Genomic DNA, 27,532 nt, shown 5'->3' with positions numbered 1-27,532 from the left:
TCCTAGCACTCGCCCAGTTGTACAACCGACTTTGCTAGCGATGGTTCACTGACAAAATACGCTCTTATTTGCCGAGACGATAGTTAGCATAGCTTTCAGCTACGTCATTTGCTACGACCTAGTAAGGCGCCATGTTCAGTTACTATTGATATTGTAAATAATGTACAGACAAGAGCTACGTTCAACATTAATGGATTAAAGTTAAGTATTCCACCAGCTACATCCTCTTTTTTTAGTCTAACTTCCTTGTCCTGTTCAAGACCTCACGCCAGCCTGCGTGAGTTAAAACGTGTGCCTTTCGGCTTCCTCCATTCATACGGGTTGGCTCTCCTGCCAGGCACAACATTTTGGCGACGAGGTTTTCCGCGTTCTTCTCGATATTGCCCTGATTTACTTGTGTAATGGCTTCGCCACAATCTCCAGATGTACTGTCCGAATATTATCGCTTACAGAATCAGCAGACGCAGGCCTTACTGGATTCCCTTGGACAGCTTGTCCAGGGTCAACGAGCAATGCAAAATGATGTGGCGGCCGCCGCTCCACCGCTACCGCAGCCACAACACGCTGTTGCACCAACTTTTCGTCCTTTTGATGCTGCACTGGAAAGCTGGACGGAGTGGTCACGCCAATTTGGATTCCATCTCGCCGCCTACAGAATTCAAGGTAATGAGTGGCAGCCTTTTCTCCTTTCCTCCGTAGGCGTCCAAACGTACCGTGTGATAGTGAAATTATTTCCCCGACGCAAAATAGCAACTATGTCCTACGACGAAGTTTTGTCTGCATCAGATGCATATTTCAAATAATCAGTCAATGTAGTTGCAAAAAGGTATACCTTCTTTCGTACAAAATGTACGTCCGGTCAAACTAATCGGGAGTGGGTTGCAACCTTGCAAGGCCTTACTAGGGATTGTGCTTTTCAGTGTCAATGTCGCCTCCCTAATTCAGATACTATGGTACGTGATGCAATTGCACAGAACGTTCCTGATGTTCGTATAAGGGAACAAATTTTGAAACTAGTCAATCCCTCCCTTGAACAAGTGATGGACATATTGGATCGGCAGGACACACTTGACTTTGCTCAGGAATCATCTGAAACTTCGCCACCCGTGTGTCAGGTTAACCGGCCCGCCGGGCGCGCTGCACGGAAGAGTAAACAGTCCTCACGCCCGGCTGCGCAACGGCCGCCAGGCTCTCAGGCACGTGTGCCGCGCAGGCATGCAAAAGCAGTGCTAAAATCATGCCCGCAGTGTGCTACTAGATATTCGCGTGAGAATGGCCCGTCACGCCAAGCTATTTGCTTTTTCTGTAATAAAAAAGGACATGTTCAGTGTGTTTGCCAGACAAAACTCAGATCGGACACTCACAACCATTCCAGGCCCTTTGCTTCGCGCCGGAATCGGAATCGAACCATGGATACTCTGGCTCGGGACACTTCGCCCATGGAAATTCATGTAGTTCATTCCACTCCACCCAGTGCCACTCTCTCTAACAGTGACTGTGTTCGTCCCACAAATAGTGTGCGTCGACATCGCCAGAAATCCCGTCAAGTCACAAGTGATTCTATACCAGTGTCAGTTCACGTTGCACGAGACAGTCACTCTTGTCGTCAGCAGGACAATAAACTTTTGGACATTAACGGCAAAGTGATACCATTCCAGCTCGATACCGGAGCTGCAGTTTCACTCATCAATCAAGACACGTACAAACAGCTGGGCACGCCTCCATTGCGTGCCGCAAATGTTAAGCTAACTGTATATTCAGGTCACGGGCTCCCTGTGTTAGGACAGTGCAGCCTTCTTACAACATACAAAGGGCAAACAAAACTTGTGTCATTGTACGTCCTTTGTTCTTCTGCAGTGAACTTCTTTGGTTTCGATTTATTTCAGTTGTTTAACTTGTCTATAGTCAATCAGGTCCTATCAGTGAACCAGACTGTGCCTTCAGACAGTGTTTCTCGTCTATGTGAAGAATTTGCAGACATTTTTGCACCGGGCCTTGGTTGCACTAAGAACTATAAAGCACATTTGGAACTGCAAGTAAACGCGCAACCGAAAAATTTCAGAGCGCGCAATGTTCCCCACGCATTGCGTGATGAGGTCGCAAAAACATTACACGATTTGGAATCACAAGGTGTGATTGAACGTGTGCAGGCTTCTCTCTGGGCATCACCCTTAGTAATTTTGCCAAAACCTTCCGGAAAATTGAGACTTTGTGTGGACTTCAAGGCAACAGTGAATCCACAACTAGTGATTGCAACTTTTCCTTTACCCCGCCCAGAAGATCTTTTTGACAAACTGTGCCCGGGTAAATATTTTTCGCAGTTGGACCTGGCAGATGCGTACTTGCAAATACCGGTGGACGAAGACTCCCAGCGCGTTTTGGTGGTTAACACACATCTTGATTTGTATCGATTCAAACGACTGCCATTCGGGTGTGCATCCGCCACTGCATTGTTTCAGCAATATCTGCAAACTGTTTGTACATCGGTCCCTACTGCAGCAAACTATCTGAACGATATAGTGATCTCCGGACAGATGGAAGAAGAACATTTAGCCAACCTCAGAACATTATTTCAGGTCTTGCGACAAAATGGTCTTCGCTTGCGGAAGGACAAATGTGTGATTTTTGCTCGTGACTTCCCCTTCCTGGGACATGTAATCAATGCCCAAGGCATACGTCCGAGTCCAGAGCACCTCCGTGCCATACAAGACTTGCCTTCGCCGCAGAATTTGAAGCAGCTACAGAGTGTGCTGGGAAAAATTAATTATTATAACAAATATGTGCAGCACGCCTCTTCCATTTCAGCTCCGCTTCGTCGCTTACCCCGTAAAGGTGTTCGTTCGTCTGGACGGCGGAATGCGAACGCACCTTTCGCCAGCTGAAATCGGCGTTGCTTTCCAATACTTGCCTTACGCCATTCGATCCCCAGAAGCCCCTTTTGTTGAGGATGGATGCATCGGATTTCGGGATCGGTGCTGTGCTTGCGCACAAAGATGGATCGCACGATCGCCCTATTGCCTTTGCGTCCAAATTGCTCTTGTCTGCGCAAAGACATTATTCACAGATCGAGAAAGAAGCATTGGCTCTCGTATTTGGTGTTACTAAGTTTCATGATTTCTTGTATGGACGTCACTTAACCATCATCACAGACCACAAACCTTTGACATCGCTTTTTCATCCGAACAAGCCTGTACCTCCACGTACAGCGCAGAAATTCATTCGCTGGTCTATTTTCCTCTCGCAGTACCACTACAATATCTTGTATCGGTCCACTGCTAAGCACGGAAACGCCGATGCGTTGTCCCGTTTGCCTATTACTGCGGATAGAGCATTCGATTCCTCCGAACTTGCTTGCATGTTCATTGATGCGGAAACCGATGATGTGGTCGAAGCGTTTCCCATTGATTTTCGTCGTGTAGCTACAGCCACAGCTGCTGACCCTGTCCTTGCTACCGTTCTTCATTTTGTTACCACGCAATGGCCCTTGTCAAAGTCGCGGATCGGGGATCCGTTGGTTCGCCGATTTTTTGCTCACAAGAAGAGACTTTTTGTTCGACGTGGTGTTTTGCTGTAGCGTTCAGATAATGATCAGTCCAGGGTCGTGGTCCCACGTTCGTTACAGTCCTCTGGCGTGTGCCAAACAACAATCACCACCACCGCGGAAATTCTTTGCATGGCCAAAAGCCACTTCCCCTTGGCAACGCATACACATTGATTTTGATGGTCCATTCTGGAATGCTCGATGGTTGGTTGTGGTCGATTCAGTCAGTAATTTTCCTTTTGTTCTCAGGATGTCTTCCACGACGTCATCTGCCACCATCCAAGCGTTATCTGCTATCTTTTGCATTGAAGGTCTTCCATAGACTATTGTTTCCGACAATGACCCACAATTCATGTCCGCAGAATTTCAGTCATTCTGCAAGGCCAATGGTAGTCAACATCTGACATCCGCGCCGTTTTCGCCTCACTCAAACGGTGCCGCTGAACGATTGGTCAGGACTTTCAAGTCACAGATGTTGAAGTTGAAAGAGTCGCATTCTTGGGAGGACGCGTTATTGCCCTTTTTGTCCTCGTATCGCTCTCAGCCCCGAGATGGTCGCTCGCCGGCTGAGATTCTCCACGGTCGTCCTCCTCGAACCTTGATGTCTTTGCTACATCCGCCGCATCAGGTTCCTGTGCAGCGGCAGCCACCTGCTTTAACTCCAGGCGACGTTGCCTACTCTCGTCACTATCGAGGTCCACGGCGTTGGCTCGAAGGGCGCATTCTTCGCTGCCTCGGCCGCGCTATGTATCTGGTTTTGGGGGCCTCTGGTGAGGTGCGCCGGCATCTCAACCAGCTGCGCCTCTGTCGCCGCACGGGATCTGCCACTCCCCGTCTGCTTTCAGCGACGGTGCCGTCCGGTCAGCGCCCTGGGGACCCATCTACTGGCACGCCTTAGCCCCAGGCGTTACCGACGCTGCCTTCCATTTTGCCCCATGGCGACGCGCCGCCGCCGCCTGTTCTCCCGCCGGCGACGCCCGCAGTGGACGCGTCGCTGCAACCGCCGGTCGCCTCCCTGGGTCACGCGCCGCCGATGCTTCCCGTGGCCAATTGTCCTCCGACATGGACCTCTTGCCCGCTCCGGACCATATGGCGCCTTCGCCCGTCGGGTGCCCCGGCCCGATGGAGGTCGACCCTTCGGCCCCTCCTGTCTCTCTGCGGGCGCATACACCGCATGTCGACGTGCACCCTGGAGCAGGTTTTCAGGCGTTTCCTAACTCCCCTCGGACCGAATGGCAGGGTGCGGGTGGCACAGCCTCGCCTGTTGTTAGGCTCCCCACCTCGTCGCATACGTCAACATGGGGTCCTCCCCACGGCGGGCGGAAGCCTTATGCCACAACCGTGCGCCGATTTGCGGGGGAGGAATGTGGTGTCACCGCCAGACACCACACTTGCTAGGTGGTAGCCTTTAAATCAGCCGCGGTCCATTAGTATACGTCGGACCCGCGTGTCGCCACTATCAGTGATTGCAGACCGAGCGCCGCCACACGGCAGGTCTAGAGAGACTTCCTAGCACTCGCCCCAGTTGTACAACCGACTTTGCTAGCGATGGTTCACTGACAAAATACGCTCTCATTTGCCGAGACGATAGTTAGCATAGCTTTCAGCTACGTCATTTGCTACGACCTAGCATGGCGCCATGTTCAGTTACTATTGATATTGTAAATAATGTACAGACAAGAGCTACGTTCAACATTAATGGATTAAAGTATTCCACCAGCTACATCCTTTTTTTTAGTCTAACTTCCTTGTGCTGTTCCAGACCTCACGCCTGCCTGCGTGAACTAAAACGCGTGCCTTTCGGCTTCCTCCATTCATACGGGTTGGCTCTCCTGCCAGCCACAACATTAACCGCAAGTTTCTAGGAGTTTGTATGATTTTACCTGCGTTTGACATCCCTCCTTCCTCACCAGTTTGTAGAAATTTTACCAATATTAGATTGCAAAGACAGAAAAAAAGCTGGATTTGAAATTCTCGCGTGCATGTGCTCGTAAAAAAATTTTTTTCTTAGAGCTCGACGTAAATCTCGACATCTTATTGCATCGTCTCCTTTTGCAAAACACACAACTTGGCTATTTATTCACGCGGCGATTAGTGTTGAGTAAAATATAACGATTGTCCACCTATTAATGATTCGAGAGAAACCACACGATGAACAGCTCTTATGTACAGCACGTACTGTAGAATGTGGTTCTAAAAGTTTTAATCTCTTCGTCACAAACCTGAAGATAACTTATTGTTCGGGATGTATCCTACTAAAGATCCCTTCACTTAGTCAAGTTACGACATAAACTTCTTTTCTCCCCGATTTATTTCAGTACCTCCTCATTAGTTATCCAAAGTACCTATCTAATCTTCTGCGTTCTCTACTAGCATATTACAAAACTTGTATTATATTTTTGCCTGGAAGGTTTGTAGTCCACGTTTCACTTCTGTACAATGCTGCACTCAAGGCAAATATCTTCAAAAAGAACTCCCCATCACTTAAACTTATATTCCATGTTAAGAAAAAACTGCGTTATGTACCCTCTCTGCTTCGGCCAACGTCAGTTGTGAAGCCTCAAAATATCCAAGCTCAGCTTCTACGTTTAGTGTCTCATTTCCTCATATAATTTCTCCACATCGGCTGATTTAATTCTAATCTTGTTTCACTTTTGTTCATGTTCATCTACACTACTGGCCATTAAAATTTCTACACCAAGAAGAAATGCAGATGATAAACGGGTATTCATTGGACAAATATATTATACAAGAACTGACATGTGATTACATTTTCACGCAATTTGGGTGCATAGACCCTGAGAAACCAGTACCCAGAACAACCACCTCTGGCCGTAATAACGGCCTTGATACGCCTGGGCATTGAGTCAAACAGAGCTTGGATGGCGTGTACAGGTACAGCTGGCCATGCAGCTTCAACACGATACCACAGTTCATCAAGAGTAGTTACTGGCGTATTATGACGAGCCAGTTGCTCGGCCACCATTGGCCAGACGTTTTCAGTTAGTGAGAGATCTGAAGAATGTGCTGGCCAGGGCAGTAGTCGAACATTTTCTGTATCCAGAAAGGCCCGTACAGGACCTGCAACATGCGGGCGTGCATTATTCTGCTGAAATGTAGGGTTTCGCAGGGATCGAATGAAGGGTAGGGCCACGGGTCGTATCACATCTGAAATGTAATGTCCACTGTTCAAAGTGCCGTCAGTGTGAACAAGAGGCGACCGAACGTGTAACCAATAGCATCCCATACCATGACGCCGGGTGATACGCCAGTATGGCGATGACGAATACACGCTTCCAATGTGCGTTCACCGCGATGTCTCCAAACACGGATGCGACAAACATGATGCTGTAAACAGAACCTGGATTCATCCGAAAAAATGACGTTTTGCCATTCGTGCATCCAGGTTCGTCGTTGAGTACACCATAGCAGGCGCTCCTGTCTGTGATGCAGCGTCAATGGTAACCGCAGCCATGGTCTCCCAGCTGCAAACGTCGTCGAACTGTTCGTGCAGATGGTTGTTGTCTTGCAAACGTCCCCACCTGTTGACTCAGGGATCGAGACGTGGCTGCACGATCCTTTACAGCCATGCGGATAAGATGCGTGTCATCTCGACTGATAGTGATACGAGGCCGTTGGGGTCCAGCACGGCGTTCCGTATTACCCTCCTGAACCCACCGATTCCATATGCTGCTAACAGTCATTGGATCTCGACCAACGCGAGCAGCAATGTCGCGATACGATAAACCGCAATCGCGATATTCTACAATCCGACTTTTATCAAAGTCGGAAACGTGATGGTACGCATTTCTTCTTCTTACACGAGGCATCACAACAACGTTTCACGAGGCAACGCCGGTCAACTGCTGTTTATGTATGAGAAATCGGTTGGAAACTTTCCTCATTTCAGCCCGTTGTAGGTGTTGCCACCGGCGCCAACCTTGTGTGAATGCTCTGAAAAGCTAATCATTTGCATACCACAGCATCTTCTTCCTGTCGGTTAAATTTCGTGTCTGTAGCACGTCATATTCGTGGTGTAGCAATCTTAATGCCCAGTAGAGTATCTATAACACATCCCGAGAAAAAACCTCAAAGAACATGCTTTTTTTGGGCGAAAGATCGTAAAACTCCCCTTAAGAGCAATGGAGGACCATCTGCGCTTTTTTCGAACATCGTCACAGGCGATGAAACGTGGGTTCGTCAGTTCGAACCAGAAAGAAAACCCCAATCCATGGAGTTACGCTACACGACCTCTCCTCCGATGAAAAAATTCAAAGCCGCACCCTCAGGCGGTAAAGCCATGGAGAAGGCCTTCTGGGACTCCTTCATGGTGCAACAATCAACTCTGAAGTGTTCTGTGCACCATGTGTTCGTCGCCACAAAATTCCAAACGAACTTCTCCGTGACAACGCAAGGGGTCACACGACTCTGCCCACCCGAGAGTGGCTTACAAAACTTCACTGGACTGTTCTTCTTCATCCACCCTGCAGCCCGGATCTCGCAGCTTTCGACTTCCTGCTGCTTGGCCCAATCAAGGATATACTCTGCAGGAAGCAGTACGTGGGCGATGTAGAGGTTATAGGTGTAGCAAGACGGTCGATCCGACATCGAGCAGTATAGTCGTACCGTGCGGGCATTCAGCAAAGTGGCGTAAAGCCGTCGCAGTGAACGGAGATTATGTTGAAGATGACAGTTTTGTAGTCAAAGGATGGTAAATAGTATGATGTATTGGAATCTTGAAGAAAACCACTTTGCTTTCATAAAAAAAAAAAAAAAAAAACATGTGTAGCGTTGACATCTTGGGTTGTCGGGTGTTCTGCCGGATATCAGCGTCGTACTTGCACGATATTTCGGTCACGTAGGTCGTAACCTTCATCAGGTGCGACCTCAGACTGCTCCTCGAGTGGATCTGGTCCAGTATTTATGCCTATGGCCTTCCCCCTCCACCAACGGCTGCAGGCCCTTCCTCTGTGGTCCGCGCCCATTCCCTGCAACCTGCTGGAGCGTTGCTGCTCCGTTTTCCGTCCGCTGCGGTTCTAGGTGTTCCCTCTGCGGTCCGCGCCCACCAAACCCGCTCCTTGGGGTTTCATCTACGGTCTGGGGTACCAAGCGTTCCGCCTGCGGTCCGCGTCCGCTCACCACGACCTATTGGAGCGTTGCCGCTCCGTTTTTCGTCCGCTGCAGCTCTGGATGTTCCCTCTGCGGTCCGCGCCCACCAGTCCCACTTCTGGGTGTTCCATCTTCGGTCTGGTGCGCCTGGCAGTCCGATAGGGGCTCGTATTCCATGTCTCTGGTTCTAGCGTCAGCCACTAAACATCGAGTGTACATCTAGAACCGGAGGCTCAAGGATGCAACAGCTTTGTTATGTAAACACTCTTATCTGTTGGCGTTGGCGGCGCGCCAGCGGGACAGCACGCGTGCTGCTAAAGTGACTACAGCACGCGTCCGGGATAACGCTCCGCTGGCTACTGCGAAAACTCCTTATCTAAGGTCAAAGACCTCGCACAGTATATAAGAGAGCGCGCTCCCACGCTACACTCAGTCTGTGTCTTGCTGCTGCACAGGCAACTGCATTGAACGCCGCCAACATGCCCTACAGAAGGTATCGACGTACTCGCAAAACAGTCTACAAAACCATTGAAAACATCGAACTTACAACAACATCAGGAGACAAGAAAAATCGCATTCCAGTGAAGAGTGTTGCAGCCCATACTCTCGTCGACGGACCTTGTGTATTTCGTGGATGTTCTCTTGATTTTAGTTTGGATATAAACGACAATTTCTCACTTGGAAATGGATGGTTTACCGTTGCCATAGTAAGAGGTGGTAGCGGAGTGTCTAGTGTACCTGGTCTTAGCGTTAATTGTTGAACTCCCCTCGTAATTCCCTTTCATGTTCCTCGAATCTTATAACTGCAGCCTGGTTTGGATACAAATAGTAGATAACTTTCCGCACCCTGTATTTTATCCTTGAAACATTCACAATTTGAAAGAGTGTATTCCAGTTAACATTGCTAACATTTTCTCTAAATCTACAAATGCTATAAACGTAGGCTTACCTTTCTCCAACCTATCTTTTTAGATAAGCCATACTACCAGCATTGTTCCGCATGTTCCTACATTTCTTTGAAACCCAAATTGATCTTCCCTAAGGGTGGCTTCTGCATTTTTTTTTCCTTCTTCTGGAAATAATTCGCGTTAGCATTCTGCAACCACGACACAGAGTCGGTAATATCTCCACGTGTCAGCACCTACAATTGGAATTTTTATATTCTTCTTTAAGCCTGCTTCATACGTCTTGAGTATGGAACAGTTTTGTTATGGCTCAGTAGGCCGCCTATTCCAAGGTCTTGTGTCGACTTAGGTCTTCTGGTGCTCCTTCGAGTCTTCTCGCGGTATCGCATTCAGCATCCCATTTCCATCTAGTTGTTCCTCCCTGTCTATAATATGGCCTTTTTCGAGTCCATTGTACATTTTTCCCATTTTGAGTATCCATTGTTATGTTAAAGTATGCTAATTCCATGCATTCAAGACAAGCAACAACTTATCAGCTACGACCAAATTTATATAAATGACTCACTTTATATATTGTAATACGTACCTGAACACGAGGATGCTGGGATAACATGTATATGGCGCCCTCTGCTATATCTTCTGGCTCCAAGATGGCCAAGTCACTCGCTTCCCTCACTTCTTTTGGTACATCTTGGCTGATTCTAATAATTCCTTCCGTTTTCACTAAACCAGGAGATATTTCCTGCAACACAGTGTACGGTAAATGCATTATCACAACTAGGAAGGCATTTTCTAATACACAGAGGATTAATAATAGTTGAAACAGGTGGCATGTTTCGAAACGTTGTTTTCCAGCCTCTTTTTGCGAATATAATTCTTTCATTTCACCAGTAAATCGTTATGACGAACATACACACAACGATCCAGGTACAAAAATATTACATCTAAAGCACATGCCTGAAGTTCAAAACTGACATGAAGAATATTCTGAAATGCTTATCTGCCACAGTTAATTGTATAATAAGTGCGTGCTGTTTGCATTCAGACACTTCGTATATCCTCCTATAAATACATAAGGATAAAAAAAGAGACAATACGTCATTCACTGCAACACACATAAGTGTACAGAGTGATTCAATGATGATGTTACAAACTTTCAGGGATGATGGAGGAGTGCATCAGAAATGTTCAGTAAACATGGGTTCTAAAGCGCCTACCTCAGGAACAATGAGCACCCTTCATCTCTGCTACTGTGAAATACATCTCTTCTACTGAACAAGTGCTCATAGCTCGTAATGTAAGCATTTTGAACACATATGCACTAGACGATTGTTTTCTTGTTTTGGTCGATACTAGCTCCTCCACAAATATGCAAAGCAAAGAGCTTGAGGGAGAAGACATCCACTGTCAGTGGCATCAGAAAGATTTTCGATTACAACTTTAGATTCGGTCGTTTAGCTCAGATTGATGCATTTACCCTTGTTCTTCATCCCGAAATGTTTTTAACATCATCACGAAATCAACCTCTTTATAACTCACTCATTTTGCATGTTATCAACTATATACAGTTTAGCATATCTTTCTATTTTAGACAAGTCACCCACGCAGCATGTAAAGTGGCACTATCACTCAAATAATCCTATGAAGGAGAGGACCAGATGGTACGCTACTGACAAATTTAATGAAACAAGTGTGGTTATTTGAAGATGGGCAATATATAGCTTCATAAAAATATTTGTGCCTGGTTGCGTTCTGTCTCAAAAATTCTTAAGCAAATGTATTTGAAACGTCAATATTTTGATTAAATCACCATCTAATTAGATTCAAAGTACATCCATGACCGTGATTGGAGTATGTAGCAGATCATTTTGGGCGCTGGTACATTTTGAGGGCGACGTTAGACGGCATACAAAGCGTCAGTATGGTCCTAGATAGATCGTTTATGTACTATGCCCAACAGGATCACCTGATGTCAATTCTCTGTATTTTTCTGTCATCACAAAAGTGAAGTGTACAATACTCCCATTGATATACTGTAACTGAAGCACTGGAACAGCGAACTGTATGGTCTTGATAATATTTAAGAGATGATCAAGAGGTGTTTGAAAGAATTCGTAACACACCACAAAGGCTATTGCAGTGCTGCATCCAAATTTGAGAAATACGTCCATTAACAGACACGCATGTAAAATGAAGAGTAACATGTAATTAAATCATAGCAAGCCGAGGATGAAATCTGAACCCAGTTAGAAGATGGATTCAATCAAATGCATAGCATTTGAATCACGTTTGTAATAACTACGAAAATACTCCATAGTTGAGTCAGTGGCTGCTCATGCCCTGACATTCGCAGTCCTCTCGCAAACAGCTCGTTTGCCACTTATTTTTTGCTGAAATGTCTTTTCCTCTATTACCGTGTATTTTGTCCCATGTCAGTTTTCTCTATTAATTAAGATATTCCCTACACACACTGCAAGACGAAAACAGGTGAATTATCCAAAAGGGGAGCAAGAAATGAAATGAAACTTCACAGATTGAGAGCGTATGTGATTAAAAAATAGATTCACAATGGACTTGGCACTATGCACCCAGTTATCAGTATGGCGTCGCATCTCCTGTCACATCGGGGCCTGCATTGATTCGGTTAGGAATGGCGTCATAAGGCCTCTGTGTCCTCTCCTGGGGCAAACTGACCCACAACTGTTTTAACTGGTATTTGGTAGCCTGTACACGGGCAGGGTGGAATGGACATCTCAGCTGGCCCCAAGCACATTCTATAGGCGACAGATCTGGTGACGTTACTGGCCATGGGCATATCTCGACATAATGCAGACAGTTCACTCGCCATGCCAAACGAAAGCCATGTTACGACGAGCATTCCCTATTGATAAATGGCAGTACAATACAGCCACATGGCAGGTGACAGGATGGAGGACATCTGTGATGAACTGTTGTGCCATTAGAGTCCCTTCAGTAATTATTAGCCATGACCTGAAGTCCCACGCCATGGCTCCAGGCATGACACGACCTCAGGACCTCCCCCAAAACGCCACCACACTCAGTGATGAAGATGGTCATTCGCGACAGTGCACACTGAAGATTTACTGCTGAAAACAATGTGATGCCATTCTTCAGCAACCCATGCTTCCTGGTCGCAGTAACACAACAAACATAGCTGTTTATACAGGGTGTTACAAAAAGGTACGGCCAAGATTTCAGGAAACATTCCTCACACACCTCACACACAAAGAAAGAAAATATGTTATGTGGACATGTGTCCGGAAACGCTTACTTTCCATGTTAGAGCTCATTTTATTACTTCTCTTCAAATCACATTAATCATGGAATGGAAATACACAGCAACAGAACGTACCAGCGTGACTTCAAACACTTTGTTACAGAAAATGTTCAAAATGTCCTCCGTTAGCGAGGATACATGCATCCACCCTCCGACGCATGGAATCTCTGATGCGCTGATGCAGCCCTGGAGAATGGCGTATTGTATCACAGCCGTCCACAATACGAGCACGAAGAGTCTCTACATTTGGTACCGGGGTTGCGTAGACAAGAGCTTTCAAATGCCCCCATAAATGAAAGTCAAGAGGGTTGAGGTCAGGAGAGCGTGGAGGCCATGGAATTGGTCCGCCTCTACCAATCCATCGGTCACCGAATCTGTTGTTGAGAAGCGTACGAACACTTCGACTGAAATGTGCAGGAGCTCCATCGTGCATGAACCACATGTTGTGTCGTACTTGTAAAGGCACATGTTCTAGCAGCACAGGTAGAGTATCCCGTACGAAATCATGATAACGTGCTACATTGAGCGTAGGTGGAAGAACATGAGGCCCAATCAAGACATCACCAACAGTGCCTGCCCAAACGTTCACAGAAAATCTGTGTTGATGACGTGATTGCACAATTGAGTGCGCCTTCTCGTCAGCCCACACATGTTGATTGTGAAAATTTACAATTTGATCACGTTGGAATGACGCCTCATCCCTAAGGAGAACATTTGCACTGAAATGAGGATTGACACATTGTTGGATGAACCATTCGCAGAAGTGTACCCGTGGAGGCCAATCAGCTGCTGATAGTGCCTGCACACAGTGTACATGGTACGGAAACAACTGGTTCTCCCGTAGCACTCTCCATACAGTGACGTGGTCAACGTTACCTTGTACAGCAGCAACTTCTCTGACGCTGACATTAGGGTTACCGTCAACTGCACGAAGAATTGCCTCGTCCATTGCAGGTGTCCTCGACGTTCTAGGTCTTCCCCAGTCGCGAGTCATAGGCTGGAATGTTCCGTGCTCCCTAAGACGCCGATCAATTACTTCGAACGTCTTCCTGTCGGGACACCTTCGTTCTGGAAATCTGTCTCGATACAAACGTACCGCGCCACGGCTATTGCCCCGTGCTAATCCATACATCAAATGGGCATCTGCAACTCCGCATTTGTAAACATTGCACTGACTGCAAAACCACGTTCGTGATGAACACTAACCTGTTATGCTACGTACTGATGTGCTTGATGCTAGTACTGTAGAGCAATGAGTCGCATGTCAACACAAGCACCGAAGTCGACATTACCTTCCTTCAATTGGGCCAACTGGCGGTGAATCGAGGAAGTACAGTACATACTGACGAAACTAAAATGAGCTCTAACATGGAAATTAAGCGTTTCCGGACACATGTCCACATAACATCTTTTCTTTGTGTGTGAGGAATGTTTCCTGAAAGTTTGGCCGTACCTTTTTGTAACACCCTGTATAAGATAATGATGGAAGCTGAAGAAATGGATCAAAATTTGTGGCATGGGCGGAACTTGAACCCAGGTCTCCTTGCTTACTAGGCAGGTATACAAGCCATTATACCACCACAGCATTATACCTAACACAGCTGCATGGACTACCCTGGTCCAATGCCCTCCCTAACACAAATTTCAAGTCACATCCTCTCAGAGCATCACTACTGGCGAGGTTCTCCAGTTCTGGAAGAGCACCCCAGAGTTGGACGTGATGGGGAAATCACACTTGTATCTCAGCTGTAGGAGATCTATAGATCTGATACAGTTAAATTTACTCGAGAAATCTGAGTCTCATCTTTATCTACAATAATGATGGAAGCTGAGGAAATGGAAGCTGAGGAAATGAATTAATGTCTCAAGGAAAATTTAATTATATTAGATCTGTATCTCACCTAAGCGTGAGGTACATCTACGTGGATACTCTGCAATTCACACTTAGGTGCCTGGCAGAGGGTTCATCGAACCATTTTCATACTAATTTTCTACCATTCCATTCTCTAATGGCGCGTGGGAGAAAGGAACAGCTAAGTCTTTAAGGCCGAGCTCGGATTTCTCTTATTTTACTATGATATCATTTCTCCCTACATAGGTGGAGGTCAACAAAATATTTTCGCATTCGGAAGAGAAAGTTGGTGATTGAAATTTCGTAAACAGATCTCTCCGCAAAGAAAACCGCCTTTGTATCAGTGACTGCCACCCCAAGTCGCGTATGATATCAATGACACTCTCACTCCTATTGCGTGATAACACGAAACGGGCTGCCTTTCTTTGCACTTTTCGATGTTTTCGGTCTTCGAACCATTCCGGTTTTTGAGCTCCCCTTCGAAGCGCCACACGATGTGGTTGTCGAAGCTTTCCAACCTTAAGGCAATGTTGTGCGGCACATCGCAGAAAAATGGCAAACGTTCACGACAAACCACGTGTTGATTGGTACCCGCCAAATCAAAATCGAACTCTCCAAACACGTACCATCCTATCTGCTCATAGGTGGCGTGCGAGCCATCATTATGTATGATGGCCAGCCGTGGATGTGTGCCGGTTGCGGACAAGAGGGCCATGTTCAGTCAGAGTGTTTCCGCCGAGCCGGCCGTTGTGACCGAGTGCTTCTAGGCGCTTCAGTCTGGAACCGCGCGACCGCTACGGTCGCAGGTTCGAATCCTGCCTTGGGCATGGATGTGTCTGATGTCATTAGGTTAGTTAGGTTTAAGTAGTTCTACGTTCTAGGGGACTGATGACCTCAGATGTTAAGTCCCATAGTGATCAGAGCCATTTGAACCATTTTTTGTCTCCGCCGACGTTTGATCCAGGTCCCGACCGGTGACGCAGCTCCCAAACTAATGGTCACTTTTTATCAGACAGCTACGCCACAGCCGTACGCAGCCCCAATGCGTCACTTCAGAAAGCGCTCGATCTTCCCCCGGCACTCCCCACCGGAAATGGTGGTACTGCCACGGCCTCAGCGGCACCATCTCCTCCGATGGCTACTACTTCCACCAACTCTCCCGAGCTCGATGATCAGCCCGTCCGCTGCAATGGCCATCGATGCGAGTGCGGTGCCTATCTCTGCTTTTCTTCAGACGGGAACGACCTCGGTCATTGAATGCCCACATTCTGATACAGAACAGCACCTCCGAAAGCAACGGTGCCCCAAAAACGGAAGAAGAGAAATCAGACGCCATCCGACGACACACTTATTCATGTGGCATCACAGGCAGTGGAGCAGATACAAGACAGTGATATCCCTTCGAGCGCCCTACTGACAGGAGGGGTCGCTCATGATGTCCCATCTCAGGAACGATCCCACCCAACAATGATGGATCCCCTGGAGGGAGAGTCCCTGGACCCCGCTGCAGCAGCGTCACCACAACTCGCCCTCGATGAGTGCGACAGTAGCTTGCCACCTCTACCACTCTCCTGGACTGATGATGTCGACAATGGACCAGATCGAGATGGTGGCCCTCCCATCAGGCAGTGCCCCTTGGAGGTGCCTGACCCTCCTTCCACCATGTGATTGCGGCTACAGTGGCTGCACCACATGTTACACATCGGCCGGAACATCTGTGCCAATGTGTGCTCACGACAGTACCGCATCACGACGATGAATCTGGCCACCATTCGGGCTTCCCACAATCTGGCAATGTTTCGAGAGACCACTTATGCTGCTGATGTCGATATTGCCCTCCTCCAAGAAGTGATCGTCGTTGATTTCTACGTCCCCACTGGCTAAACGGCACACATCTCCCATGCTTCTGACACTGGTAGTGGAGCCGCCATCCTCCTCCGATCTGCTGAAGATGTAGTTTACCTTCCTAATGCTAGAGGCATGGTTCTCACGCTGTTCGGCGTCCTCATCCTCAATGTAAATGCGCCGTTCGTCTCCAGTCGACGTCGTTGCCGACACACCTTCTTTGCTGACGAGGTAACGCAGATTTTTGAGGGTCCCCTGGATGAAATGGTGCTCAGTGGCAATTTCAGCCCCACGCAAGGGCCTGCTGACCAACTTCCACGTCATTCTCCATATGCACCCCTCTCCGTCATCGTCGACAGACTTCAGCTCGTTGACTCATGGACAAAAGTTTATGGCACACATGCAGGTTTCACATACTATACGGCGCATTCGTCCAGTCGCCTCGACCACATATACATCACACGTTCCCTTGCTGCCAACACTGGACACGCCGAAGTATAGCCTCTGACTTTCTCTGACCACAATGCCTACAGCTGCAATGTCATCCTTGCCTGCCAACAGGTGTGGCATAGCTGCGGCCTGTGGAAATTAAACGTTTTCCACCTGACTCTCCCTGATTGCCGACTGATTGTTGAGGATGTGTGGGCCCTCTGTCGTCGATGTCGCCCCGCATACACATCCACCTTTTCCTGGAGGCTATCCTGTGTGAAACCAGCTCTATGCATGGCACAGATGGGATATGGCAAAGACTTCAAAGCTTGGCAAGCGAGCACCATGGACTTTTATTATTCGGTGCTTCGAGAGTGCACTTCGATGGCATTCTCTCCTGTTGGTCAGATGACAGTGCATCGTGCTAAAGTGCTGATCACTTCACTCATGCGACGACATTTGAAAGGGACCCTTGTCAGATCCTGCACCCGTGACCATATGCCTCACGAAACGCCATCAATGTAGCACCTCCTCAAAGAACGCCGACGTCGTCGTCGAGCTCTCATCCATGATTTCACCGATGCAGAAAGACGACGATACACTGTGCAACGGAACGTTGGTCACGCTTTCTATTCTCATTTTCGCCAGCTCTATGCTGCCATCCCACATCCCCCGACCTTAATTGAGGAGGTAGCAGCTCTGACTGTCAACACCGTGCCAGAGTATGTGGCTCAAGAACTCCAGGAACAAGTTACCTCCGATGAAGACCTAGATGCTATCAAGGTGGGAGCTGCCAACAAGTCCCCTGATGTCCTCCCCCTCGAATTGTACAAGTGTTTTAGTTATCTTTTGGTATCTACTTGGACGTCCATCTGTCGTGAACTGATGTCACACACGACAATCCCGGCCACCTTCCTTGATGGGGTCATCATCCTGGTCCCTAAGCCATATCGGCGATCACGGATTACTGGCCCATCACTCTACTCAACAGTGACATGAAAAATTTTACCCATTTGTTGGCCTCACTAATCAAGAAGGCAGCAAGATACGTCACCTCCCTTGATCGGACTTCGCTGGGAGGTGGCAACAACATCCATACGGCCCTTTGCCGTTACAGTGACATGATCGCGGTCGCAACATTCACCTGGCGCATTAGCATCGCTTGACTTCAGTCAGATCACGTCGACCAAACCTTTCCGAAATCTGTCCTCCAACACATGGGTTTTCCGGCTAGTATAGTAACAGTGGTAATGTGGCTCTTGAGCGGGGCGACTTCAAGGATACTCTGTAATCGTCGCCTCACTGCGCCTCTTGCGATCGAGCGCTCTGTCGGACAGGGTTGCCCACTTTCCACGATACTGTATACTTTGGCATTAGAGCCCCTACTCCAGGGGCTTCCCAATGCCTGGTGAGCATGACATTGCATGAGCACCGCTTCTGTTGTACAGCCTATGCTGACGATCGAGTCTCTTACCTCCACAATGAAGACGATGTTCGCACGGCTCTGACTTGGGTGGCCACATATGGGGAGACATCGGGCAGTTCTCTTAACTTTTCCAAATCGGAGGTTCTGCTCATTCGTGAGGGTCTACCTGAGAGGTATGTCGCTCCTCTAAGTGTGGCCTCCAGCGTCCGCTGTTTGGGCATTGATTTTATGAATAACCTCCGTCATTCAGCGGCAACGAATAGTAGATGTCTCCTCCAAACGATCAGGGCTACCTTGTGGACCACCAGCTTAGATTCCTGGACTTTGTACAGCGTGCGCAATACGTGAATGTTTACCACACCTCACGCATCCCCCATGAGGTACAAGTCTTCCCCGTTCCGATTACTCTCGCGCGTCGTATGTTGAAGGCGCTGGGATCCTTTGTTTGTACCGGGATGTTATTTAAAGTTCAATACTCCTTCCTTCCCCTCCCGTGGGAGTGTGGTGGTGTAGGCTTATGCCATGTGCCAGACAGGGTTACGGTACTTTTTGTTAGCTCCCAACTGAAAGTCTGGCGTCGCTCCCCGACGAGCCTGACTGGACTGCTTTTGCATGAATATGCGGCAGTCTCCATGTCAGCGGCAGCCATGTTATCAGACATTCCACCCCCCCCCCCCTTTTATCACTTTCGGCACTTCTTTCTTGAATTAAGTCACATCCTGCACTCCTTACCCCTTGCACATGTACTCCAGACAAGCACTGTACATGACACATTATGAGTGTGTCGAACCCCCAACCCAATCGAAAACAAGTTTCCCCAGATCATGTGGCGTCGTGTGTGGAAAGCGCTGCATGCTGGTTATCTCGATACCAGGGTTCAGTCCACCTGGTATATCACCGTCAATGGCAAACATGTCAGCCAGTTTCGTTTGCACCGCATCCGCCTCGCTGACACACCCCTCTGTGTTCACTGTGGTGTAGAGGACACGAACGCTCGTCGATTCTCATGTGGTCCGTCGTCTGATGTCTGGAGTCTCGCGCAGCATATGTTGGCTTTCCTCACCCGACAGACACCTACTCAGACGCTTTTATTCCCAGATGTGATTCATTACCCCGCAACAAAAACTAACTCTGTGAATCGGATATGCGGTCATACGGTCTGCCACCTTTTTTTGGCCCCAATGAGAAATCAGAATTAGTTCATTGGGCGTACCTTAAAAAATATTAAATGTGTGTGAAATCTTATGGGACTTAACTGCTAAGGTCATCATTCCCTAAGCTTACACACTAATTAACCTAAATTATCCTACGGACAAACACACACACCCATGTCCCAGGGAGGACTCGAACCTCCACCGAGACCAGCCGCACAGTCCATGACTGCAGCGCCCTAGACCGTTTGGCTAATCTCACGCAGCGAGCGTACCTTAACGATCGACACTGTGCACTTTTTCGCGCCCCCAGATACAAGTAGCTCTTTTCCAATTTTCTATGGAGCGCCTTTCATGACCTGCCTTATAGCTGGAACGTCCAAGTCATGAGGTGCTGATGCTTTTTTACTGATATGATGTTCTGAACGCACTACAAACGGAACCTCCATTAAAATTTCGCGAAGACACATTTGGATGTTCCGCCAATTGAAAGACGCTAGCGACTCCTAGAATTCTGGTACATAGACTAAAACATGAAAAATAATTAATTAATAAATAAAAAGAATACAATAATAAAAAATAAAAAGCAAAACATCAATAAAAGAAAATCTGTAAAAAATATACATACAAAAACGCAAAAAAAAATTTAATAAAATATACTAAAAAAACAAAAGCCCACACACAAGTACTTTCATTTTCATCGCTACTTTCTATGTTCCTCCCCCCTACTTTCTTCCTTTCCCACACCCTTGTAGTAATAGGTTCTTTGTTTTGGGACAGGCGTAGTTAGGCTCCAGCGCCTGAAGAGGTGCATTTTATTTTTTATTTTTTCTGTTAGGACACAAGTGACGGTGGCAAGTAGAGATTTTTTTGTAGTTTCCCTTTCCCGGCCAGGGGCGGGAAAAATAGGTAACTGGATGGGAAACGGAGAACCCGGGTTCCAATCTCAAGGAAACCGAGGGGTTGTTACTCTTCTAGTTTATATTAGAAAAAAACGTGTCAGGATTATAAGTTACAAAAAAAAAGTGGTCAGTGTGGCGGACTGGCTGCTGGTAAACCTGGGTTCTATTCCCGGTACTGTCAGAGATTTTTTCTTCGTTGGAGGACTGGAACGGGGTGCATTCAGCCTTGTAACGCCACTGAGGACCTAATTATCAGTAGCAGCACTAGATCTGCGAACCAGTCTCTGGTACCGCGCACCGCGGAATTTGAATCCCTGCCAGACGTTCAAATGGTTCAAATGGCTCTGAGCACTATGGGACTCAACTGCTGAGGTCATAAGTCCCCTAGAACTTAGAACTACTTAAACCTAACTAACCTAAGGACAACACACACATCCATGCCCGAGGCAGGATTCGAACCTGCGACCGTAGCGGTCGCGCGGTTCCAGACTGTAGCGCCAGAACCGCTCGGCCACCAGCGGCCGGCCTTGCCAGACGTCATGGACGTCGAAGACCCCTAGAGGTCTCTGCACCACCGCACCGTAAACTGTGGCGGCGCGCTTGTCCTGGCCTGCATTTAGTGTGAGGGCGCCACACCGAACACGTGGTTCCAGCAGCCAGTAGCGGCGCCCCCGATAGAATATTTAAGCGCCTGCCTCTCACTCAGCCAGCCCCACCTTCTCCTTTTCCTTGAACACATCCGCACACTATATAGTGTCCGCCGCCTTGATCCCCCTCACCCCCTGGTGTCTCCCTTCCTCTCCACCCCCAACCAGTTGCCGTGCCTTTACCGTTGTGTCCCACCCTCTCTCCATCTCCACACCCTCCATCTCCTTTCCCAACACAACTTCCACCGTCTACCCCTCCCGGATGATGAGCTTCGCCCTGACATCTACCCTTCCTACCAACTCTAACCCCCTCTTCCTGCCTCCTCCTCAGGGCTCCCCCTCCCCCCTCCCTCATCCTGAGTGGCTTCCCCCTCATACTCCCCCTCCATCTCTTGTGCCTCCTTTCAGTGTATCTGCACTCCCTCCTGCCCTGTCTTCCCTTTTCCTCTCCCTCCCCACGTGTCTCCTGCCTCTTCGTGAACCCACGGTTCCCCTCCTCTCTTCATCCCGCCACTTCCCCAGCTGCCCCATGCTCTCCCCTCCTTTTCCATCCTCTCTGACCTTTCCCTCGGCAGGTCCCACCTGGTAGTTTTATTCTTCGTCGTGTTTGCTCCAAGTGGGTTTTAAGTGTGTTGTTTCGGAGTGTTTTTAATACTGTGGCCAACTTTTAACCTGTGCATGCGCATTCAGTGTCTTCTCTGTGTTTTAAGAATCGCCAACTGTGTTTTTTTAACTTTCTGGTGACTTTTTAACTGTCCCCCGTGAACGTCTCCATGTCAGTGTATTTTTACCTCAATTTTCTCCCCTTTTTTTCGCCTTATGATGTAACATTTTATTCTTATTTTAGTTGTCATGTCACTTGGCAGAATAGCGGCGGATTGTGACGCTGACAGCCCTCCCCTGCCCATATGGGGCAGGGGAATGAAATCACAATAAAGAAAAAAAAAAACTCAGCCAGCTAGTCTAATCTGGCGTACGTCTCTGGACACATCACCTCGCCTTAGACAGCTTATTTACTTTCTTGTTCTGTGTACGAGTGGACGTGGTTGTTAGGTTTCCTTGTGAGTCCGTTATTTCGATCTGGTTGTTCTTCGTTCTGTCCTTCGTTGGTCGTGTCCATCCTCTCCCGTTGTGTTGTTGTTCACGGGCCGTTCCGCGGGTCCCGCCGCGCTTTCTGTCACTTCAACCCCGCGACCGTTCCGGTCGCCGTTACAACACAGTCAGCGGCTGTGAGAGCGGTGTGCTGGTCCTTAGCCATACACTCCGCGTCACGATGACAATAAGGCTGACGAAGCGGTCAGTTGACATTAAAAAAATTGTTTCAGTATTTCCAAAAATTCACAAACAACAATACTTCAGAAACATAAAATGGTAAGTAATAACATGAACTAAATACAAAAAATTAATAGAATGGAAATCATCTTCCGTTTCCAGCGGTTTCTTATTTACTGCACGGCCGGTTTCGGAGCATAGAGCTTCATCTTCAGGTGCCAGCAATTAATTATGGAAACATAAACTTTTGGCGGCGGGTCCAGTCACTCACGGGAGGTGGAGGGGTCATGTCCACGTCAAATAAACGCATGGGAGCAACCGTGGCGCCAACTTCGACAGCACTACACGGAAGTGCCACATGAAGATTAAGTTCTGGGCTTCGGGGCCGGTCTTGCGGTGAATGAGAGGTTGCTGGCAACTGCAGCCGTTTTTTTTTTTTTTTTTATTTTGTTAACATGTTCCTCAGCTGAGGATGTTCGGCTGACTGAATATTTTGTAATTATAAAAAACTTATGGATCGAAACATCACATGGCGACAGTTGCCGTAAATATCTGTTTTCTTTATACGAGCCGTGATCAAAAAGAAGGTCCCGGTAACCGCAAGAATTTTAATTCATTTCTTCAGCTTCCTTCATATGTCTCGAGGAAAATTTAATTATATCAGATCTACAGCTACTTGTGTTGTGGTGTCAACGGCAGCTTTTGCATGGGAAAGTAGACAGACACGAAGCCCACGCCTACTACAGTAGTACAAGTTTATATGCCAACTAGCTCTGCAGATGATGAAGAAATTGATGAAATGTATGATGAGATAAAAGAAATCATTCAGGTAGTCAAGGGAGACGAAAATTTAATAGTCATGCGTGACTGGAATTCGACAGTAGGAAAAGGAAGAGAAGGAAACGTAGTAGATGGATATGGATTTGGGCTAAGAAATGAAAGAGGTAGCCGCCTGGTAGAATTTTGCACAGAGCATAACTTAATCATAGCTAACACTTGGTTCAAGAATCACGAAAGAAGGTTGTATACATGGAAGAATCCTGGAGATACTAGAAGGTTTCAGATAGATTATATAATGGTAAGACAGGGATTTAGGAACCAGATTTTAAATTGTAAGACATTTCCAGGGGCAGATGTGGACTCTGACCACAATCGATTGATTATGAACTGTAGATTAAAACTGAAGAAACTGCAAAAAGGTGGGAATTTAAGGAGATGGGACCTGGATAAACTGAAAGAACCAGAGGTTGTACAGACTTTCAGGGAGAGCATAAGGGAACAATTGACAGAAGTGGGGGAAAGAAATGCAGCAGAAGAAGAGTGGGTAGCTTTAAGGAACGAAATAGTAAAGGCAGCAGAGGATCAAGTAGGTAAAAAGACGAGGGCTAGTAGAAACCCTTGGGTAACAGAAGAAATATTGAATTTAATTGATGAAAGGAGGAAATATAAAAATGCAGTAAGTGTAGAAGGCAAAAAGGAATACAAACGTCTCAAAAATGAGATCGACAGGAAGTGCAAAATGGCTAAGCAGGGATGGCTAGAGGACAAATGTAAGGATGTAGAGGCTTATCTCACTAGGGGTAAGATAGATGCCTTGGGAGAGCCAGGCCTAACAATGCTCTACCATCTGGTGAGCAAGATATATGAGACAGGCAAAATTCCCTCAGACTTCAAGAAGAATATAGTAATTCCAATCCCAAAGAAAGCAGGTGTTAACAGATGTGAAAATTACCGAAATATCAGTTTAATAAGTCACAGCTGCAAAATACTAACGCGAATTCTTTACAGACGAATGGAAAAACTGATAGAAGCCGACCTCGGGGAAGATCAGTTTGGATTCCGTAGAAATGTTGGAACACGTGAGGCAATACTGACCCTACGACTTATCTTAGAAGAAAGATTAAGGAAAGGCAAACCTACGTTTCTAGCATTTGTAGATTTAGAGAAAGCTTTTGACAATGTTGACTGGAATACTCTCTTTCAAATTCTGAAGGTGGCAGGGTTAAAATACAGGGAGCGAAAGGCTATTTACAATTTGTACGGAAACCAGATGGCAGTTATAAGAGTCGAGGGACATGAAAGGGAAGCAGTGGTTGGGAATGGAGTGAAACAGGATTGTAGCCTCTCCTCGATGCTATTCAATCTGTATATTGAGCAAGCAGTAAAGGAAACAAAAGAAAAGTTCGGAGTAGGTATTAAAATCCATGGAGAAGAAATAAAAACTTTGAGGCTTGCCGATGACATTGTAATTCTGTCAGAGACAGCAAAGGACCTGGAAGAGCAGCTGAACGGAATGGACAGTGTCTGGAAAGGCTGGCTCTGAAAACTATGGGACTTAACATCTATGGTCATCAGTCCCCTGTCTTGAAAGAAGGATATAAGATGAACATCAACAAAAGCAAATCGAGGATCATGGAATGTAGTCGAATTAAATCGGGTGATGATGCGAGAATTAGATTAGGAAATGAGACACTTAAAGTAGTAAAGGAGTTTTGCTATTTGGGGAGCAAAATAACTGATGATGGTCGAAATAGAGAGGATATAAAATGTAGACTGGCAATGGCAAGGAAAGCGTTTCTGAAGAAGAGAATTTGTTAACATCGAGTATTGATTTAAGTGTCAGGAAGTAGTTTCTGAAAGTATTTGTATGGAGTGTAGCCATGTATGGAAGTGAAACATGGACGATAAATAGTTTAGACAAGAAGAGAATAGAAGTTTCGAAATGTGGTGCTACAGAAGAATGTTGAAGATTAGATGTGTAGATCACATAACTAATGAGGAGGTATTGAATAGAACTGAGGAGGAGTTTGTGGCACAACTTGACTAGAAGAAGGGATCGGTTGGTAGGACATGTCCTGAGGCATCAAGGGATCACAAATTTAGCATTGGAGGGCAGCGTGGATGGTAAAAATCGTAGAGGGAGAACAAGAGATGAATACACTAAGCAGATTCAGAAGGATGTAGGTTGCAGTAGGTACTGGGAGATGAAGAAGCTTGCACAGGATAGAGTAGCATGGAGAGCTGCATCAAACCAGTCTCAGGACTGAAGACCACAACAACAACAACAGTAGCTGCCTTGTCCGGCTGCTGCTAGTCTCTGACCAATGGTGTGGGATAACACACAGTATTGCAGGGAGGAGCATTACCATGTTGTCAGATGACAGGCACGGACGTCACGGGACTACAACGTGCCTGGAGCAGAATACGGTGATCCTCCATTGTGGTGGTCAGACGTGGTCGAGTGGAACCTTTGCGACGAGTACGCCTACCTACACCATCCCATGCAGTCCACCATGGGGCCGCTGTCACATGCGACTGCCCCACAGATGTAGATATTACTCGAGACGACCAGCTGGCGAAATGGAGACCCATAATAAGGCCTCTTTCAAACTTTGTCAGGTGCTGATAAGCGCTGTCTCACACGAGTACGCGACATCTCCGTGTCCTTCCCTTACGAGTATGTATCCCACCAGAGTTGGTAACAACACAAAGCACAAATAAAACTAATGCACTCTGGTTGGCGTTCTCCCTGTCACAAGGAACTGCAACTGTAATTATTTACATACGCGCCGATGGGTGTTTTCACTTCACGTGTGGTACTCCAGTTGCTAGGGGTTTCATTTTATTTTGAAACTCAAGGCTGTAAAGCTGTGCTTGAGTTGGCGTAACTGAATATTTGAACTTTGACTGTGATTGTGATTTGTGGCCAATTCATAATGTTTCGTTTAAGCACAGCACATTGTCGTCCAAGGCCGCGTTAGCTAGACTTTCTTCAAAACGAGTTTCCAGTGGTATTGGGTTCCAGGATGGATATGTTTTTCCTGGAAATTTTAATCTTCAGGTGATGCATCATCTAAACTTAACATTTTCCAGAAGACAGAGGGGCAGAAATGGTCACGTTACTTGTCCACCAAGGTCCCCTAACCACAACCCTTTAGGTTTCGCCGGTGGGGTGGTTAAGAGGAGAAGTCTGCAAAGGAAAATTGAACACAAGAGACGAACAGATCATTCACATTACGAAAAAAAGTGGCCGTCATAAAAGAAAGCCAAGACTATTTCGGAGGAGCTAGACGTCGTGTTGTCAAGAGAGCTCGAAAGCCCATTGAAGTCTAGGGTGAAATTTATGAAAATCAAATTTTAACTTAATCATTTACCTTTGCTTAATTCTCTGAGTATGCGTTTGCGTTACATTCTAACAGCTGTATCTCCGTAATGAATAAAAAATTGAACACATGTCATACGGACTATTTTGTTCGAATTAGTTTATGCTACCACCTCCGAAAATATTTACTATTCCTTCTGAAACACCGACCCAGTCTACAAACGGTAAATCAACTTAAATTTGGACGCAATTTATTTTGAGAACCGTTCAAGATGTCTAAACGAGATATTCTGCACATTATAGCACGCAGAGGAGCACGTAATCCTTTTACGCGTCTAATCCACGAAAGTCTCGTGTCAACCGAGATACTCAAGCATGTATGCGTCCCTTTTTTATACAGGGTGGTCCATTGATAGTGACCGGGCCAAATATCTCACGAAATAAGTATCAGGCGAAAAAACTACAAAGAACGAAACTCGTCTAGCTTGAAGGGGGAAACCAGATGGCGCTATGGTTGGCACGCTAGATTGCACTGCCATAGGTCAAACGCATATCAAGTGCGTTTTTTTGAATAGGAACCCCCTTTCTTAATACATATTCGTGTAGTACGTAAAGAAATATGAATGTTTTAGTTGGACCACTTCTTTCGCTTTGTGATAGATGGCGCTGTAATAGTCACAAACGTATAAGGACGTGGTATCACGTAAAATTCCGCCAGTATTTGCTTCGTGATACATTGCCCGTGTTAAAATGGACCGTTTACCAATTGTGGAAAAGGTCGATATCGTGTTGATGTATGGCTATTGTGATCAAAATGCCCAACGGGCGTGTGCTATGTATGCTGCTCGCTATCCTGGACGACATCATCGAAGTGTCCGGACCGTTCGCCGGATAGTTACGTTATTTAAGGAAACAGGAAGTGTTCAGCCACATGTGAAACGTCAACCACGACCTGCAACAAATGATGATGCCCAAGTAGGTGTTTTAGCTGCTGTCGCGGCTAATCCGCACATACCTAGCAGACAAATTGTGCGAGAATCGGGAACCTCAAAA

General features: G+C 46.9%; 1 protein-coding gene across 1 annotated transcript in view; it reads right to left on the bottom strand.

The window, feature by feature from the left end:
- LOC126237458 (farnesol dehydrogenase-like) overlaps positions 1-27,532 on the bottom strand; it is a 115,991-nt gene that overhangs the window by 3,603 nt on the left and 84,856 nt on the right. Inside the window, exon 6 of the mRNA XM_049947595.1 lies at positions 10,142-10,297. Coding sequence (XP_049803552.1) covers positions 10,142-10,297 — 156 coding nt within the window. The remainder of the gene's footprint in view (positions 1-10,141; positions 10,298-27,532) is intronic.

The sequence above is a fragment of the Schistocerca nitens genome, chromosome 2 (genome assembly GCF_023898315.1).
Source record: "Schistocerca nitens isolate TAMUIC-IGC-003100 chromosome 2, iqSchNite1.1, whole genome shotgun sequence".
NCBI lineage: Eukaryota > Metazoa > Arthropoda > Insecta > Orthoptera > Acrididae > Schistocerca > Schistocerca nitens.
This window is presented reverse-complemented; position numbering and strand designations above follow the sequence as displayed.